Here is a 17,764-nt window from a genome sequence, read left to right as displayed (position 1 = left end):
TTCTTGGTTCTTTAGATAAAGTCACGTAGAAGGGAATAAAAAAATAAAACAATTACATTTTATTGTTTTATGTTTATTATTTTATTATTTCCCTTCTACGTGACTTTACCGAAAGAACCAAGAATATGAATCCCCGCAGTCACGAAAGATTTAAATCGACACTTCAGCTTTTGCCTTAAAAATACGACGGCTCTCCTTTTCTGAGCAATCTATTTTTTGCGTTCCGTGGCATTTTTTCGTGGCATTGTGTGGCCTTGGAGACGGAGTCTCAATTCCGCATTCCTCGCCCCCCCCCCCACTTGTGTTGGGAACGGTTGAATGACTCTACGGGTCGTGGCTTTGACACTGTCACGAGGTAGGCTTCCTTGGCCGAGAACAAAGTCCCGCGCTGAGCACTCTGGTCAAAGTGTGGTGAACGTATCCATTCGAAGGTTATCCAAAGCTGTAAAGCGCACGCACGCACACAAACACGCAAACACGCACTCTGCGGGCCAGCATCATGAGGGCCTGTACGTACTTTGAACTTCGTTCGCACCGTACGTAGCCAACCGCGCTAATCAGAGGTGCCAACCCTGCTAAAGTGACCATTTGTCTACGTGACTTTACCGAAAGAACCAAGAATGTGAATCCCTGCAGTCACGAAAGTTTAAAATCGAAAATTTTCTACCCGTCGGAGCAAAATTTGCCTCGTGGCTTTTCCCAATTAAGCAACTTGCGAGTCAAATTTCGATTTAAAGCTTTTGTGACTGCAGGGATTCATCTTCTTGGTCCTTTCAGTAAAGTCACGTAGAATGGAAATAATAAAATAATAAAATAAAACATTATAAAATTATTCTCACGACGTTTCGGCCACAACGCAAGCAGCCGTCCTCAGGTGAAGAACAGGTCTGTCGGGGAGACAGCGTCTGAATGACGGCTGCTTGCGTTGTGGCCGAAACGTCGTGAGAATAATTTTATAATGTTTTATTTTATTATTTTATTATTTCCATTCTACGTGACTTTACCGAAAGAACCAAGAAGATGAACTTGCGAGTCATCGATCAAATTTGTCAAATTCAGACCCTGGCTGCAGCGCTCGCAGCCTACTCTACTCTAGGGATAATCTCACAGGGTCTTTTGAGGGCCACTGTGAATCGGACTATTGACTGCGACACAGCCTTGCTGGGGGGGTCCATCCTGGGTTGCACCCCACTTAAGAGCCGCATGGCTCACAGGGCGATACCTAATAAATGAAACTTGAAACTTAAAACTTGAAACGTTAATCCAGGCAGCTGCCTGTGATTAAACCGGGTTCTAGTGATTTGACAGTCTCAAGCCTGGCCACAAGTGAATCACGTATACCCATAAACTCACCCAGAGTCCCGTAGACTCACCCAGACCGAGTTGAGATTAAAGCGGATTCTCAACTCCAGTGAGTTGTCAATACTGACTGCCCAACATCAACAACAACAAAAAACCATCGCATTACATTTTGCGCTGCACTTACAAATTGTCTAAATTCCATCTCTGAGAATCAAAAACTGTGCTTTGTGTGTTCAGTTTCCTGTCCTTCCCCCCCATACATACATACATTCATACATACAATAATACACACATTCATATATACATACAATAATACATACTTTGATACATACATTCATATATACATACTGTACATTCATACAATAATACATTCATACATACATACAACGTACATTCATGCAGTACATACATACATTCATACATACAATCATACATACATACATTCATACAAACATGCATACATTCATCCATACATACATACAAACATTCATTCATACATACATACATCCATGAATACATACATTGATACATACATTCATACAGAAATGTCCATTTGACTGTCAACTAATGAACATCACCGCATCCGCATCGTCCGGATAGCCGTATCGTCCACGTATCCGCATCATCGCTCAGATGTCTACATCATCGTCAAGATATCCACATCAAACTCCAGATATCCACATCATCGCCACATCATCGCCCAGGTATCCACATCGAAGCCCACATATCCGCATCAACGCCCAGATATTCACGTCGCTCAGGTGACCGTTGATTTCTTTTCTTCTCTTCCCCGTGTGTCTCAGCTCCCCCGGAGCCAGCATGGTCGCTATTGACAACAAGATCGAGCAAGCCATGGTAAGTGGAACTCTGTGACTCGCCGAGGCAAACACACACAATTCGATCGTAATGAGATTCGCACGAGAGGAAAATGTCGCGGCAAAAAATAACGCGCCGATACGGAACAAGCCGAAGCACCACAACCGCCTACAAAAACTGTAAAACTATGAATATATATTTTTATTTTTGGCAGGTAATGCTCACTGAGCTACATAGATATTTTTTCAGAAGCGACCTGGCCATCAAAAATGATCATCGTGTGGAAATTGACAGCAGCCAAATGCTATAGGGGCACGTTGATTCTAAATGTGGAGGGTAAAAAATCGGAGGACCCGAAGAAAAATCCACACCACCAGGCATCGGGGTCGGAATCGAACCCACGACCTCCTGTTTGCTGGGCGAGGTAGTTAACATCTCCTAGCCACCGCAGCATTACCATGTGCGCTATTCTTTCCGGTATCCATCCTCTATCTGTCCAAACCATCACAAGCATGATTTGTTTACATCTCCCCTCCGCCGGCCACCCAGGCGATGGCGAGATTCTGCCTCCAGCCGACGTCACATCCTCCCCCTCCCCTCCCCTCCCCTCCCCACCGTGTGCCGGCAGGACCTGGTGAAGTCGCACCTGATGTTCGCGGTGCGCGAGGAGGTGGAGATCCTCCGCGAGCAGATCAAGGAGCTCGTGGAGAAGAACAGCCATCTGGAGCAGGAGAACCAGGCGCTGCGCGGCCTCGCCAATCCCGAGCAGCTGCAGGAGCTGCTGAGCCAGCTCCCCGACTCCACCCCACCGCCAGCCGCCGCCGGCGACGGCCAGAACGGCGGCAACAACAACGGCGGCGGTGGCGGCGGTGCGCCGCCCGCGGCTCAGCAGCAGCCGGCGCAAGGCAACGCGGTGCCGTCGGCCTGAAGCCGCGATGCCAGAGCCGGCGCCCGGCGGGCCGGACGCGTGGGGGCGACGAACGGAGGGTTTCGGCGTGGCCCACCCAGACGGGGCCTCCACCGTCACCGCTCCCTCCGCCACTGGTCGAGAATGGCGTTGCCTCGCCGTGGCGTAAATATCGAGGCGAAGCGGCACGGTGGACATGGATGAGAGATGGAGACACGGCAGAGGTGTAGGTTCGAGATACAGAGGTCTCCATGCGGAGATGGAGGTGAGAGAGGCTGCGGGCAAGAGGCAAATATTGATTTGGGGTGACGGCGAGATGACCACGATTTGTTCAGAAGGGGGGGCGGCCTTCTCGCCAAACAAAGCCCGATCACCCGGCAGCATTCGTTCAACAAGCCCACGCCCTACTGATGAGACCCAAGAAGGGCCGGAAACCAGTGCAGAGTTTTACGCTCGAAACAACCGCCGCTGGATAATGTCAGTTTGCAGAGGCGATGTACCGTTGGGACTGAAACTATATTTGTGTTTGTGCGCGTGGAGACGCGGGACGGAGTTCCGGCCCACGCTTGGCTTTCGCCGAAGAGAGAGAGACGAGAGAGAGAGAGAGAGTCCCGGGGACGAGAGGCACGGACGGGCGGTCACGTGACCGGCCTTCGCGAAGTCGCGCGACGCCGTGCGACGCTCGCGACGTTTCACGTGGCACGCGCCCGGTTCGCCGCACGGCACCGCAGGAAAAATACAGCGGGCGAGAATCCCGTCGGCTTTAAAGCATGGAATGTGTATGCCGTTGATCTCTTTGTCTCGCCACGGTTTTAAAAATGAATGCATCCCGACTACTGCCAGTGCTGCTACTGCTACTGCCGCGTCTTCTGCTGCTGCTGCTATGAATACGATCGTCACAAGGCGGCGACTTTGAAAAGTTGCGATGGTTTTGGGGTGGACTTTCGCAATTAACGTTGCGCGTGTGTTAGTATATATATAAATATATATAACGTAAGGGTTATCGCTGCTTAGACAGCCGCAGGGCTGTCCGGTTCCGTCGGACACGTGGGGTCGACTGCGCCGTTTCCCCGCGGCCCGTGACATCACGGGGGTCGCGAGAGTTGCCGGCGGCTGATTGGCTGTCGGGAGGGTTCTCCATGGCTGATTGATGACGACCAAGATGACGAATGGGCGCCGCCGTGAAGTCCTGGAGAAGGGCGTCTTTTGAATCGACGTCGTTCAGATTGGAATAACCCCGTCAAGGTGCAATCCTATGTGTGATTATGATGATGATGAGATCGATAAATGTATATTTTGTATTTTATTTCATGGTCTCTGCCCTATACGGCAGGCAAACCCGAGGAGAGATTTGGCTATTGTGTAAACCCCCCTCCCCCCGCCCAAAACACAATTCTTTGAACGACTCGGCAAACGTTGCCGATAAGTAAAAGTCAAACGTGGCGGTGTTTGTCATGAGGGTGTAGGAGAAGGCCGCCACCCTTGCGATTGCTCCAGATCGATGGGATTGGTTGTACGTTCCGTAGCCAGGAAGGGAAATTTGCGTCGACCGCCGCGCTGCGCAGGGGATGCCCGGCCCCCGTGGCCTCGTGCTGGTGGAGGGTTGCCGCCTCTGACCTCTGACCTCTGACCTGCGGAACAAAAACCGTGGCGGTTGTAAGCACCATCACTCGTGGAGTTGGCTCAAACGTGGCCACCGCACAGGGCCGCGGAGTTTCGGCGCATTGCTGCGGCCGACTTCCCGCTTGTCTGCGGGTTTTCCCCGCGCCTCTGGATCCTAACGGAAAAAATATCGCGCGGCGCGTTTGCACATCCGCGCTGTTCGCAAATAATGCGGGGGGGGGGGGGGGGGATGTAAATTCGTGTAAATGGCAAAAACAAATGTTTGAATGTTCTGCGGAAGCCTTTCAGATTTCCCGGGACAGCAGCTTTCTATCCTCCACTTCTTCCTCGTGCTCAATCCACCCTGTCGCTCGCTCTCTCTGCTCGTGCGCGCGCCCCCTTCACCGGAACAAACTTCCCCATCCGCGTACTCTTAGTTTTTTCGGTAAAGTCACCATGTAGGTAAAAAATGAAATAAAAATTCATAAAAATTAAATAAAAAATCACGACGTTTCGGAGGCAACACAAGTCTCCGTCATCAGGTGGGACCGTCACAGCCAGATTTGCTGTATCAAGATACATTAATTTTAATTTCATTTTGAAATCCTTTATATTAAGTTCACTTGCTTGCTTGCTTGCGCGCTTACGACCGTGCAAATCTTTCGGTCGTATTTTAACCCACTTTTCCCGTGATCCAATCGAGCTGACATTTTGCACACAGACACGTTGTGCGTGACAATTTATTTTCGTGAAATTTTTTTTTTCCAAAATGTTCCACTTTTTAGGAAAAAAAAATTCATATTTAATTTAAAATACCAATGTGATAAAAATGAAACTCTTACTCAAGCAAAACAGAAATGAATAATGAAATAAAACCGATGCCACGCATATACAGGATTTATAGTGAAAAACTTAGTTTTTACGGGTATTTTTTACCTACGTGACTTTACCGAAAAAACTAAGAGTATGAATCCTTGCAGTCACGAAAGCTTCAAATCTAGAATTCCCCATCCGCGTTAAGCGGTCACCTTCGCTCACGAAGCTTCCGCTCCTCACTCACAAGCCACTTGTTCCCTTGCTCACCCCACGACCCCTTAATCTCTCCCCGTCATAACCACCACCGTCACTGTTTCCTCTTCATATTCTCATGACGCGGCTTTCACTCAGTCACCCCATTCATGAATGCAATCCATTCGTCATCATTTGCTGTCGTAAATTTCGCTTTCACCGAATTCATGCATCATCACGGATTTGCCCCCCCTTTCATTCAAACCTCATCTCCACCGTCACATTCATACGTCACACCACTGGTAATTCTCTGTAAAGGGCCTTGGATAATGCGCCATGTAAGTTATTTTAAGATAAGATAAGTCTGATCCCTTAGGCATACAGATGGCGACCCGACCCACGTGCTGTCTACCTCATCGCCTTGCCCCGTCGCTTCCGCCTGTGACAATGCCGTAGCGATCGGAGCGCAGAAGCCAGACGAGAGACCGCCGGCGGTGGGTAAACGCGTCGGCTAATTCGCGAGAGGGTTTTTTTTCTTCTTCTTTCTAAATTGAAACTTCGGACGTGAAATATTACAATGGATTTTCACAATTTTTATTTTTCACAATTTACATTCGCTATTTTAAATTGGCCTTTGGCTAAGCCGCCCGCAATGCGCCCCCCCCCCGGTCTCGACAGATCCCGCGAGCTAAGCAGGCTTGGGCCTGGTGAGCGCTCGGTGCGGGGTGACCGCCACGCACGGCAGAGCATAGTGGGCAGCGCGGCAACAAACAACAACGAACACGTTGCTGTACTGTACTCGTACGCTCCCACATTTACACTCCCTGCCTCCATCTCTCCCCGCCAGTGCACGGGGCACACATGGCAAAGTATGGTCAAGTAAGCCCTCCTCATCCGGCGGTGGATTTGCGATGCAAAAGTACCGTGGGTGCCTAACGCTACGAATCGTGTCGGGACGTTTTTCTTTTTTTTAAAAGCCTAAAGAAAACGTCGATTTTGTGTCTCGAGCAAAGATCGCGCGGGCTCAACGTGCGACCTGGAGTCGAGTCACTCCCGCCGGAGGAGCGTTCACGAGCCAGAGTGGAGCGGCTAAATAATCCTCATCGACGTGGGGAGAAGCGGGTCGTCCCACGGCAAGGGTCGGCGCCCCGGGCTGGGAATTTGGAATTTCGATCGTCGTTCGAACTGCTTATGGAATGGCGATGGCTTGGCGAGGCCTTCATTGAGCAGTGGATCGATCGCCGACGACGACGACGGTGGTGGTGGTGATGATGGTGAAGGCTCAATAGTGGTGGCTATGCACGTGGCACGTAATCCAGCACACAGCGGAGGCAGCGAGGGTTGGCGGATCGCACAAGTGCATCGATGAGGTGCCATGGTTTGACTCGCCAGGAGGCGGCGGTACGGCGACTGTGGACTCCACCTGTTCCCTCCGTACGGGATAGAGTGTTTCCCCCTCGCACGAGTGTGGGTTTACTCCCGGGTGCTCCGGTTTCCTCCCACGTGGAAGCGCTCGTCGATTGGCAACGAAAGCAACTCGATGTGCAGGTTACGTTAAAAAAAATGTTAACACTTTTATGGGGCTATCGTTTTTAATGGAAAAACAACGGGTAATACACTGCAACATGATAACAAATGTGAAGTTAATGGCTTAAAAAAGTTAAAGGGTCTCCCACTTGTTCGCCAGCATTGTCAACGCGTGCCTGGAATCTTCTTCAGGTGGTCTCCAGAGCCCGGAGGCACATTTCTGTATTGTTGCAAATTCTCAGAAGTGTTCACATTTGTTTTTAAGCACCCCGCATAGAGGGCTGCAGAGCTTGGAGCGGCTTGAAATGCTGGCGCTGGCTCACCGCGTCGCTGCCGCCTCTTCTGTGGCTCCTCCTCCTTCGCCGCGCCGCCCTCTTGAGTCGTTCGCTCAACCTGCTCGGCTCTCAGGAGCCATTCGTTGAGCGAAAAAAAAAGCACATCACGTTTTCTCTGTGCCAATATTTAACAAAGTGCGCTCTCTTTAGCCTCTGATAAGCGAGATATATTATTGACCAGTGCCAAGCGATAAAATAATTGTTAAAAGGATTTGGAGTTGGGGTGGGGTGGGAGGGGGAGAGGTTTTGTGCAATTTCCCCCCCCCCCTGATTAACAAGTAGGCGACGTTGCACCAACCCATGCGACCGAGTGCCAACGTTGGCCCGACGTTTGCACGTTTACTGGGAGATGCTGTCAGTATTTCACGCAATCTCTATGTACCGTAGCTTCACACACACACACACACATATATAATCTATTTTTAAAACTGGTCAAAAACAACTGGGCCGAAAGTTAATGAGTGTTGGTGACAATGTAAGATAATACATTTGCGATGGTTTGGACACATATCGAGAATGGATTCCAGAAAGGAAAGTAATAAGGACTGGGGTGCCGCGGTGGTGAAATGTTGACCTCTTCGCCTGGTATACAGGAGGTCGTGGGTTCGATCGCGACCCTGACGCCTGCTGCATATTTGGAGTTCGCGGTGTCTCTCATCATCACGGTGGCTAAGAGATGTTGACCTCCTCACCTGGTATACAGGAGGTTGTGGGTTCGATCGCGACCCTGACACCTGCTGCATATTTGGAGTTCGGGGTGTCTCTCTCTCATCATCACGGTGGCTAAGAGATGTTGACCTCTTCGCCTGGTATACAGGAGGTCGTGGGTTCGATCGCGACCCTGACGCCTGCTGCATATTTGGAGTTCGCGGTGTCTCTCATCATCACGGTGGCTAAGAGATGTTGACCTCCTCGCCTGGTATACAGGAGGTCGTGGGTTCGATCGCGACCCTGACGCCTGCTGCATATTTGGAGTTCGCGGTGTCTCTCATCATCACGGTGGCTAAGAGATGTTGACCTCCTCACCTGGTATACAGGAGGTTGTGGGTTCGATCGCGACCCTGACACCTGCTGCATATTTGGAGTTCGGGGTGTCTCTCTCTCATCATCATGGTGGCTAAGAGATGTAGACCTCTTCGCCTGGTATACAGGAGGTCGTGGGTTCGATCGCGACCCTGACGCCTGCTGCATATTTGGAGTTCGCGGTGTCTCTCATCATCACGGTGGCTAAGAGATGTTGACCTCCTCACCTGGTATACAGGAGGTTGTGGGTTCGATCGCGACCCTGACACCTGCAGCATATTTGGAGTTCGGGGTGTCTCTCTCTCATCATCACGGTGGCTAAGAGATGTTGACCTCTTCGCCTGGTATACAGGAGGTCGTGGGTTCGATCGCGACCCTGACGCCTGCTGCATATTTGGGAGTTCGCGTGTCTCTCTCATCATCACGGTGGCTACGAGATGTTAACTACCTCGCCTGGTATACAGGAGGTCGTGGGTTCGATCGCGACCCTGACGCCTGCTGTATATTTGGAGTTTGCGGTGTCTCTCTCTCATCATCATGGTGGCTAAGAGATGTTGACCTCCTCGCCTGGTATACAGGAGGTCGTGGGTTCGATTGCGACCCTGACGCCTGCTGCATATTTGGAGTTCGCGGTGTCTCTCTCTCATCATCACGGTGGCTAAGAGAGATGTTAACCACCTCGCCCGGTATACAGGAGGTCGTGGGTTCGATCCCGGCCCTGCCGCCTGCTGCTGTATATTTGGAGTTCGCATGCTCTCCCCGTGGTCACGTGGAATTTTTTTTTCTCCGGATCCTTCGTTTTCCCGCCCCCCCCCCCCCCCCACATTTAGAATCAACATCACGTGCCTCTGTAGTATTTGGCCGCTGTAAATTTGCACGAGATAAGCCACTTCGTTGAGCTATCATTTGTGATTGCCAGGTCACTTCTGAAAAAGAGCGGCTACACAACTCAACGTGGGCCTTAAACTGGTGAAGTAGAAAAAAAATGGTTTTGAGTTTAGAGATAAAGTCTTAAGTCTGAGAACACTGAAGAGAAATGGAGAAAGCAACTGCCTCAGTATAAGTGGCCGTAACGGTGGTAAAACACTGAACCCTGCTGGTAAGGCTACCGGAGTGCACGGGTTCACTTGTTTGGCTGCAGATATGGCACAATGAAGGTTGAGAGGGGTTAGTTTGTACGTATGTTGACCTTCTTCCGCACCGTTCGTCGCCAACCGACCGCGCTAATCGCTAATCGGAGGTGCGGCCTTGCAGATGCTGGAATAATTGCAGGAGATCAGCTCCACGGAATTCGGGAGATTTTTTGTTGTTGTTGTTGTAAAACTCTACAAATGCAGGGCTCCTGTTTTTTTCCGTGGTGAATTCGCCGATGACGTCCTCCTTACCCGTGAACATTTTGCGGATAATCTGGAGAAAAAAATGTCTAATAATAATCGCCGCGTGGAGAAATTAGTTTTCGCGCCAGCCCTACGGCCGTCGAGGATAACGTGAACAATCGGTGCTTAATAATCTAAACGTGTACGCCACGGTCACCCCCGACGACAGGTTGCGGATATGGTGGCGTGGATTTTAAGCTTTCGTGACTGCAAGGATTCATATTCTTAGGTTTTTTCGGTAAAGTAAAAAAAAGCCTAAGGATATGGTGGCGGTGAAGTGCGGCTGCTGCCACCTCGTCTGGCCGGCGTGGAAGAGTAGGCCAAGCTCCCACTTTCTACAGAGCTATAGAGTTGGGAGGCCCTTTCGCCAGCAAGCCGGGTTTAGAAACTTCGGAATCGGAATGTTTGTTCATACTGGAGGAATCCAAAGAGCTAAAAATCGCTTTTTCACAGATGTCCAGTCGGGGCGGATCAGAACAACACAAGAACGCGATAGGAGTTGCAAAACTATGGGAAAGGTAAAACAAATCGCAACAAATCTCTACAAATAAAAACTAAACACTTATTTTACCGGCTAAAGTCCACTCAGCTGTGTAGCTCTTTCTCAGAAGCGACCTGGCCACAAATGATAGCCTCGGCGCAAAAGTGGCTTATCGTCACGTGTACATTTCTAGCAGACGAATCACTCAAATAATCTCATCGCAGCACCGCAGGGGAAACGATGCAGCTGCTTCAACACCCCTCATTAGACACAGGCGGTTAGCAGGCGCGTGTTTATCTTGCGGGCCAGTGCGTTAAGTGTGTTCTACTGGGATACGCGTTCACGAAAGCCGCACCTCCGATAAGCACGGCGGGCTACGTACGGTGCGAAAGAAGTTCAACATACACACACAGACGCGCACAGAGACCCATAGATACTCACGCAGAGGCCGATAGACTCACACAGAGACCCACAGACTCACACAGAAACCCATAGACTCACACAGAGACCCATAGATACTCACGCAGAGGCCGATAGACTCACACAGAGACCCACAGACTCACACAGAAACCCATAGACTCACATAGAGACCCATAGACTCACACAGAGACCCACTGACTCACACAGAAACCCATAGACTCACATAGAGACCCATAGACTCACACAGAGACTCACAGACTCACACAGACCCATAGACTCACACAAACTCACACAGAGACCCATAGACACTCACAGAGACCCATAGACTCGCACAGAGAGACCCATAGACACTCACACAGAGACCCATAGACACTCACACAGAGACCCATAGACTCACATAGAGACCAATATACTCACACAGAGAGACCCATAGACTTACACAGAGACCCACAGACTCGCACAGAGACCCATAGACTCACACAGAAACTCATAGACTCACATAGAGACCCATAGACTCACACAGAGACTCACAGACTCACACAGAAACCCATAGACTCACACAGAAACCCATAGACACTCACAGAGAGACCCATAGACTCACACAGAGACTCATAGACTCACACAGAGACCCAGTTTGTTGTCCTTCACACTCACCTCCCATTAGCATGGTTGGCTACGTACGATGCGAAAGAAGTTCAATGTACACACGTACATAAGAGAGACCGTAGGAAGGGACCTTGTCACGTTACCTTGATGGCGCCGTGATGGCAAGTGCCCGATTAAGCTAGTGCGGGGCCTGTTGCATGATGTTATAAAGGGGCCCTAAATAAATAATAAAATCACGTAAATATTAAAACACGAAATTTTAACTTGCACAGTAAATTTATTGTATTTTTTCATTTGCTATACAGCCAGATAATACGACAAATCGCTAACCTGCAACACCCAGTCGTTCGTAAAAGTTGATGGCGGTATAGTACTATAGTAATAGAGCAAGTGCAGAATCACTGAAACGGAATTGATAGCTTGAAAGCATTTGGCGCGGAGCCCTTGAAAGCGCGGGGCCCATAGCCTATGTAGCGACTTGTGCTACTACTGCCGGGGCAAGTGCTGATAGCGAGCACCTATAAAGGCCGGAACAGCACACGAGGGGATTGGTGCCCAGCACCACGGCCGGCCGCCTTTGTCTCCCCAGCGACAATGTTTACACACCGCACCAGGTACCTAGGGGAGGCCCGGGACCGGTTCAGATGATCGTCACTTGGGTTGCCCGTGAGCAAAAATCGGAACTCGGGCCGCCGGCTTCGTAGTGCAATGCGCTAACCGCTGCACCACCGCTCCCCAACAACACTACATGAACACAGATGTATGTTGGGTACGTCGTGGAGTTTTGTTGAATTGTTCGGGACTTGAATATAATTCGACCGCGTGAGTTTTTCGTGGTTTTGCTGCTGCTGCTGCTGCTGCCGCCACCGAGTTCTCCGATGCGGTTTTCCGGGTCGTTCCGTGTGTTGCTTTCTGCGCGGCGTGCCCGACGTTTCGCGCCAGCATGCGGCGTGAAATGCGGTGCAGCCGTAAAATACCTTGGGAGCTACATTGAACACTGTGCACAGTATTGGTCGTAACGGTTGATAAGTGTACCTTTTTTAAGTTGTGTAATAGCTATCTTATTTCAATCGTGGCTAAAGTGACAACGTTGAACTTGCGATGTTACGTAGCGAACGCTGCGGTGAGCGGTCATCGTGGGTGACCGGTCAGTGAAAGTTCACCACCTGGATCCTTAGCACTCGTCGAGGAACGTAGGAACATCAGAATCAGAATATTTATTCATACTGGAGGAATCCCATGAGCCGTAAAGCAGCTTTGCCACTGATTTCCAGCAATAGGTGTGTGTGGGACGGTGGACAGGGAGCAGAGGTCGCAAACGGGTTTTGATTCCTTACCCGTACCCGGCCGCACCAGGGTCGCAAATGGGTACCCGTACCCTACCTGATACCCGTACCCGGCCGGGTATCGGGTAGGGTACAGGTACGGGTACCCGATTGCGACCTCTGGGATGAAGCCATGTTGCAGGCGCGGGTGGGTTGATTCTAGGAACTTGAATTGTGAGAAGAGACGAGACGTTGGGAAATGAGTGACAAACGGGGACTCACCAGTGACTCACGGCCTACCCGTACCCGGCCGCACCAGGGTCGCAAACCATACCCGGCCGGGTACGGGTAGCCGGGTATCGGGTAGGGTACGGGTATCGGGTACCCAGTGGCGACCTCTGACAGGGAGGGCCGGTTTCCAAGACGGGGGCATTGGGAGTGGTCTCCAGGAGTCCGGCCACCACGGCGGAGATCAGATGATGATGGGGGGAGACTGCCAGGGTAGTAAGTCTTCTAGATCGTCTCCTGTCGACGCAGCAGCAGTAGCCGCTGTGAGCTTTGGTCGAAGAGAGAAAGTAGTGGGGGCGTCAACGGCTTGGGCCGCGTGACACTCCGATCCGTGACACTGATCCGTGACACTCTTATCTGTGACACTCCGATCCGTGACACCCCAATACGTGACCCCAATTCGTGACACTGATCCGTGACACTCTTATCTGTGACACCTCGATCCGTGACACTGATCCGTAACAGTGATCCATGACCCCGATCCGTGACACTCCGATCTGTGACACCTTGATCCGTGACACTGATGCGTGACACTGATGCGTGACACTGATCCGTGACCCCGATCCGTGACACTGATCCATGACCCCGATCCGTGACACTCCGATCTGTGACACCTTGATCCGTGACACTGATGCGTGACACTGATGCGTGACACTGATGCGTGACACTGATCCGTGACCCCGATCCGTGACACTGATCCATGACCCCGATCCGTGTGTTTACCACACGCGCTCGTGGTACCGCGCGCATTCATAAGATTCCAGTTTTGAGAATTTCCCATCCTCGGGTTTTTGTTTGATGTTCAGAGCGACCCCGTGCTTGCCGTAGCTGAAGCCGAGTCGATTGAATGCACATTTTGATCCCACGTTGGATGGGTTCGGATGAGCTGCTACTGTCAAAGCGGTGCTGTTACCATGCCACCTGCGTCCCAACGTGCGCTTGGTTCCCAGACAGGCTGACTCCTCTTCTTGGTTCTTTCGGTAAAGTCACGTAGAAGGAAAATAATAAAAAATATAAAAATAAAACATAATAAAATAATCCTCACGACGTTTCGGCCACAACGCAAGCAGCCGTCTTCAGGTGGAGAACAGGTCTGTCGAGAAGGCAGAGTCTCTGAGAACAGGTCTGTCGAGAAGGCAGTCTCGACAGACCTGTTCTCCACCTGAAGACGGCTGCTTGCGTTGTGGCCGAAACGTCGTGAGAATTATATAATTGTTTTATTTTTATATATTGTATTATTTTATTATTTTCCTTCTACGTGACTTTACCGAAAGAACCAAGAAGATGAATCCCTGCAGTCACGAAAGCTTTAAATCGAGGCTGACTCCTGTACCAGGGGCTCCTCTACTTACGAGTGAGTTAGTTCCAGAGGTGTGTTCGTAAGTCGATTTGTTCGTAAGTGCAACGTCACTAGTACAGCACTAACCGGTGGTGTGTTGGAGAGCAAAGCCACAACATTTACGACGTTTCGCCACTAATTACAACCAGCTTCATCAGGCGACAGCCATGTTCTGTTCACGTGACAAACCTTACTGATTGGCTGTGGCGGGTGGTGGCGGGTTTAACGACACATTTATCTTCATGTGATCAACCCAAAAAAACCTCTTGTGGATGACATTGGTCACGAAAGCCTCCTACGTGTTAAAATGTTGTACGGCGGGTACACCAAACACGGAGAATGGCTTTAAAATTTGTATAATCTCCTGTCCATGTAGATGCCACTGGTTCTTCACGTTCTGCAGATGTAGATGCCACTGGTTCTTCACGTTCTGCAGATGTAGATGCCACTGGTTCTTCACGTTCTGCAGATGCCACTGGTTCTTCACGTTCTGCAGATGTAGATGCCACTGGTTCTTCACGTTCTGCAGATGTAGATGCCACTGGTTCTTCACGTTCTGCAGATGTAGATGCCACTGGTTCTTCACGTTCTGTAGATGTAGATGCCACTGGTTCTTCACGTTCTGTAGATGTAGATGCCACTGGTTCTTCACGTTCTGTAGATGTAGATGCCACTGGTTCTTCACGTTCTGTAGATGTAGATGCCACTGGTTCTTCACGTTCTGTAGATGTAGATGCCACTGGTTCTTCACGTTCTGTAGATGTAGATGCCACTGGTTCTTCACGTTCTGCAGATGTAGATGCCACTGGTTCTTCACGTTCTGCAGATGTAGATGCCACTGGTTCTTCACGTTCTGCAGATGTAGATGCCACTGGTTCTTCACGTTCTGCAGATGTAGATGCCACTGGTTCTTCACGTTCTGTAGATGTAGATGCCACTGGTTCTTCACGTTCTGTAGATGTAGATGCCACTGGTTCTTCACGTTCTGCAGATGTAGATGCCACTGGTTCTTCACGTTCTGTAGATGTAGATGCCACTGGTTCTTCACGTTCTGCAGATGTAGATGCCACTGGTTCTTCACGTTCTGCAGATGTAGATGCCACTGGTTCTTCATGTTCTGCAGATGTAGATGCCACTGGTTCTTCATGTTCTGCAGATGTAGATGCCACTGGTTCTTCATGTTCTGCAGATGTAGATGCCACTGGTTCTTCACGTTCTGCAGATGTAGATGCCACTGGTTCTTCACGTTCTGCAGATGTAGATGCCACTGGTTCTTCACGTTCTGCAGATGTAGATGCCACTGGTTCTTCACGTTCTGCAGATGTAGATGCCACTGGTTCTTCACGTTCTGCAGATGTAGATGCCACTGGTTCTTCACGTTCTGCAGATGTAGATGCCACTGGTTCTTCACGTTCTGTAGATGTAGATGCCACTGGTTCTTCACGTTCTGTAGATGTAGATGCCACTGGTTCTTCACGTTCTGTAGATGTAGATGCCACTGGTTCTTCACGTTCTGTAGATGTAGATGCCACTGGTTCTTCACGTTCTGCAGATGTAGATGCCACTGGTTCTTCACGTTCTGCAGATGTAGATGCCACTGGTTCTTCACGTTCTGTAGATGTAGATGCCACTGGTTCTTCACGTTCTGTAGATGTAGATGCCACTGGTTCTTCACGTTCTGTAGATGTAGATGCCACTGGTTCTTCACGTTCTGTAGATGTAGATGCCACTGGTTCTTCACGTTCTGTAGATGTAGATGCCACTGGTTCTTCACGTTCTGCAGATGTAGATGCCACTGGTTCTTCACGTTCTGCAGATGTAGATGCCACTGGTTCTTCACGTTCTGTAGATGTAGATGCCACGCACCGCCATCTATTGCACAGCGGTTGAACTTACGACTCTCGGTCTGAACAGGCAACTGGACATACGGACACGTTTGTTCGTATCTCCGAGTGTTCGTAAGTCGAGTGTTCGTAAGTCGAGTGTTCGTAAGTCGAGGAGTTCATGTATATGACAGGCCCCCCCTTCCCCCCCCCACCGCCGCTATTCATTTCGAATCTGAAAAGAACTGTATACAAACAACGTAATCAAATGTTCGGCAATCACATGTTTATTGTACATTCAGATATTTAAGAAATTTAAGTTCCTCAAACGGTACATTGCTGCCAGTAATAGTTTAAAGAAAGGTATTTCATGCGTTGTGTAAAAAAATTTCAACCGTTTTTTTCTCTGTGTCTTGAAACATGTATTAAAAATTAACTTATTCAAACTGTAGTGCACGGACATTGCCACTATTATCGGTGCTTAAGCTACATTCTTATTTGCGCGCATCCAGCTTTCGTTTCAACAAGCCGCGGGCGAGTGGGGTTAGCGGCCGAGTGGGCGGGGCCAATGTGAAAGTGGGCGTGGCCAATGTGAAAGTGGGCGTGGCCAATGTGAAAGTGGGCGTGGCCAATGTGAAAGTGGGCGTGACCAATGTGAAAGTGGGCGTGGTCAATGCGAAAGTGGGCGTGGTCAAAGTGGGCGTGGTCAACGTGAAAATGGGCGTGGTCAATGTGAAAGCGGGCGCGGTCAATGTGAAAGCGGGCGCGGTCAAAATGAAAACGGGCGTGGTCAATGTGAAAGTGGGCGTGGTCAATGTGAAAGTGGGCGTGGCCAATGTGAAAGTGGGCGTGGCCAATGTGAAAGTGGGCGTGGCCAATGTGAAAGTGGGCGTGGCCAATGTCAAAGTGGGCGTGGCCGATGTGAAAGTGAGCGTGGACAATGTGAAAGTGGGCGTGGCCAATGTGAAAGTGGGCGTGGCCAATGTGAAAGTGGGCGTGGCCAATGTGAAAGTGGGCGTGGTCAATGTGAAGTGGGCGTGTCTGAGTGGCTCCACGGATCACCACGTGGTGCCCTGGTTTGCACCTCCCCGACACGAGGTAGATTTCATCCGGAATCTTCTCGACCAAGTGAGACTTGGGCTACATCTAGATCCGTCCCAACTTAGGCAGTAGAACCCCTCTTAACGACCACCCCTGTTCACGACCGATCGCTTCGCGACGGGCCTCCATAGAGACCAATGTGTAGTGTATAGTGTAGTGTATAATATAGTGTATAGTAGTGTAGTGTATAGTCTAGTGTATAGTAGTGTAGTGTATAATAGTGTATAGTAGTGTAGTGTATAGTCGTGTAGTGTATATAGTAGTGCAGTGTATAGTAGTGTGTAGTGTATAGTAGTGTAGTGTATAGTGTAGTATATAGTAGTGTAGTATATAGTAGTGTAGTGTATTATAGTGTAGTGTATAGTGTAGTGTATAATAGTGTATAGTAGTGTAGTGTATAATAGTGTATAGTAGTGTAGTGTATAGTTGTGTAGTGTATAATAGTGTATAGTAGTGTAGTGATATAGTTGTGTAGTGTATAATAGTGTATATGTAGGGGTATAGTAGTGTATGTAGTGTAGTGTATAATGTGATAGTAGGTAGTG

At 49.8% G+C, this 17,764-nt stretch overlaps 1 protein-coding gene across 1 annotated transcript in view; it reads left to right on the top strand.

The window, feature by feature from the left end:
- Window positions 1–14,005, top strand: part of LOC133357172 (TSC22 domain family protein 2-like) — a 36,135-nt gene extending 22,130 nt beyond the window's left edge. Inside the window, exons 2-3 of the mRNA XM_061574991.1 lie at window positions 2,106–2,157; window positions 2,747–14,005. Coding sequence (XP_061430975.1) covers window positions 2,106–2,157; window positions 2,747–3,046 — 352 coding nt within the window. The 3' untranslated portion in view covers window positions 3,047–14,005. The remainder of the gene's footprint in view (window positions 1–2,105; window positions 2,158–2,746) is intronic.
- Window positions 14,006–17,764: the final 3,759 nt, after the last annotated feature.

Source organism: Lethenteron reissneri, chromosome 57 (genome assembly GCF_015708825.2).
Source record: "Lethenteron reissneri isolate LAM-NWPU_2019-01 chromosome 57, ASM1570882v1, whole genome shotgun sequence".
Lineage (NCBI taxonomy): Eukaryota > Metazoa > Chordata > Hyperoartia > Petromyzontiformes > Petromyzontidae > Lethenteron > Lethenteron reissneri.
The sequence above is the reverse complement of the archived record's forward strand: the minus strand, read 5'-3'. Positions and strand labels throughout refer to the sequence as shown.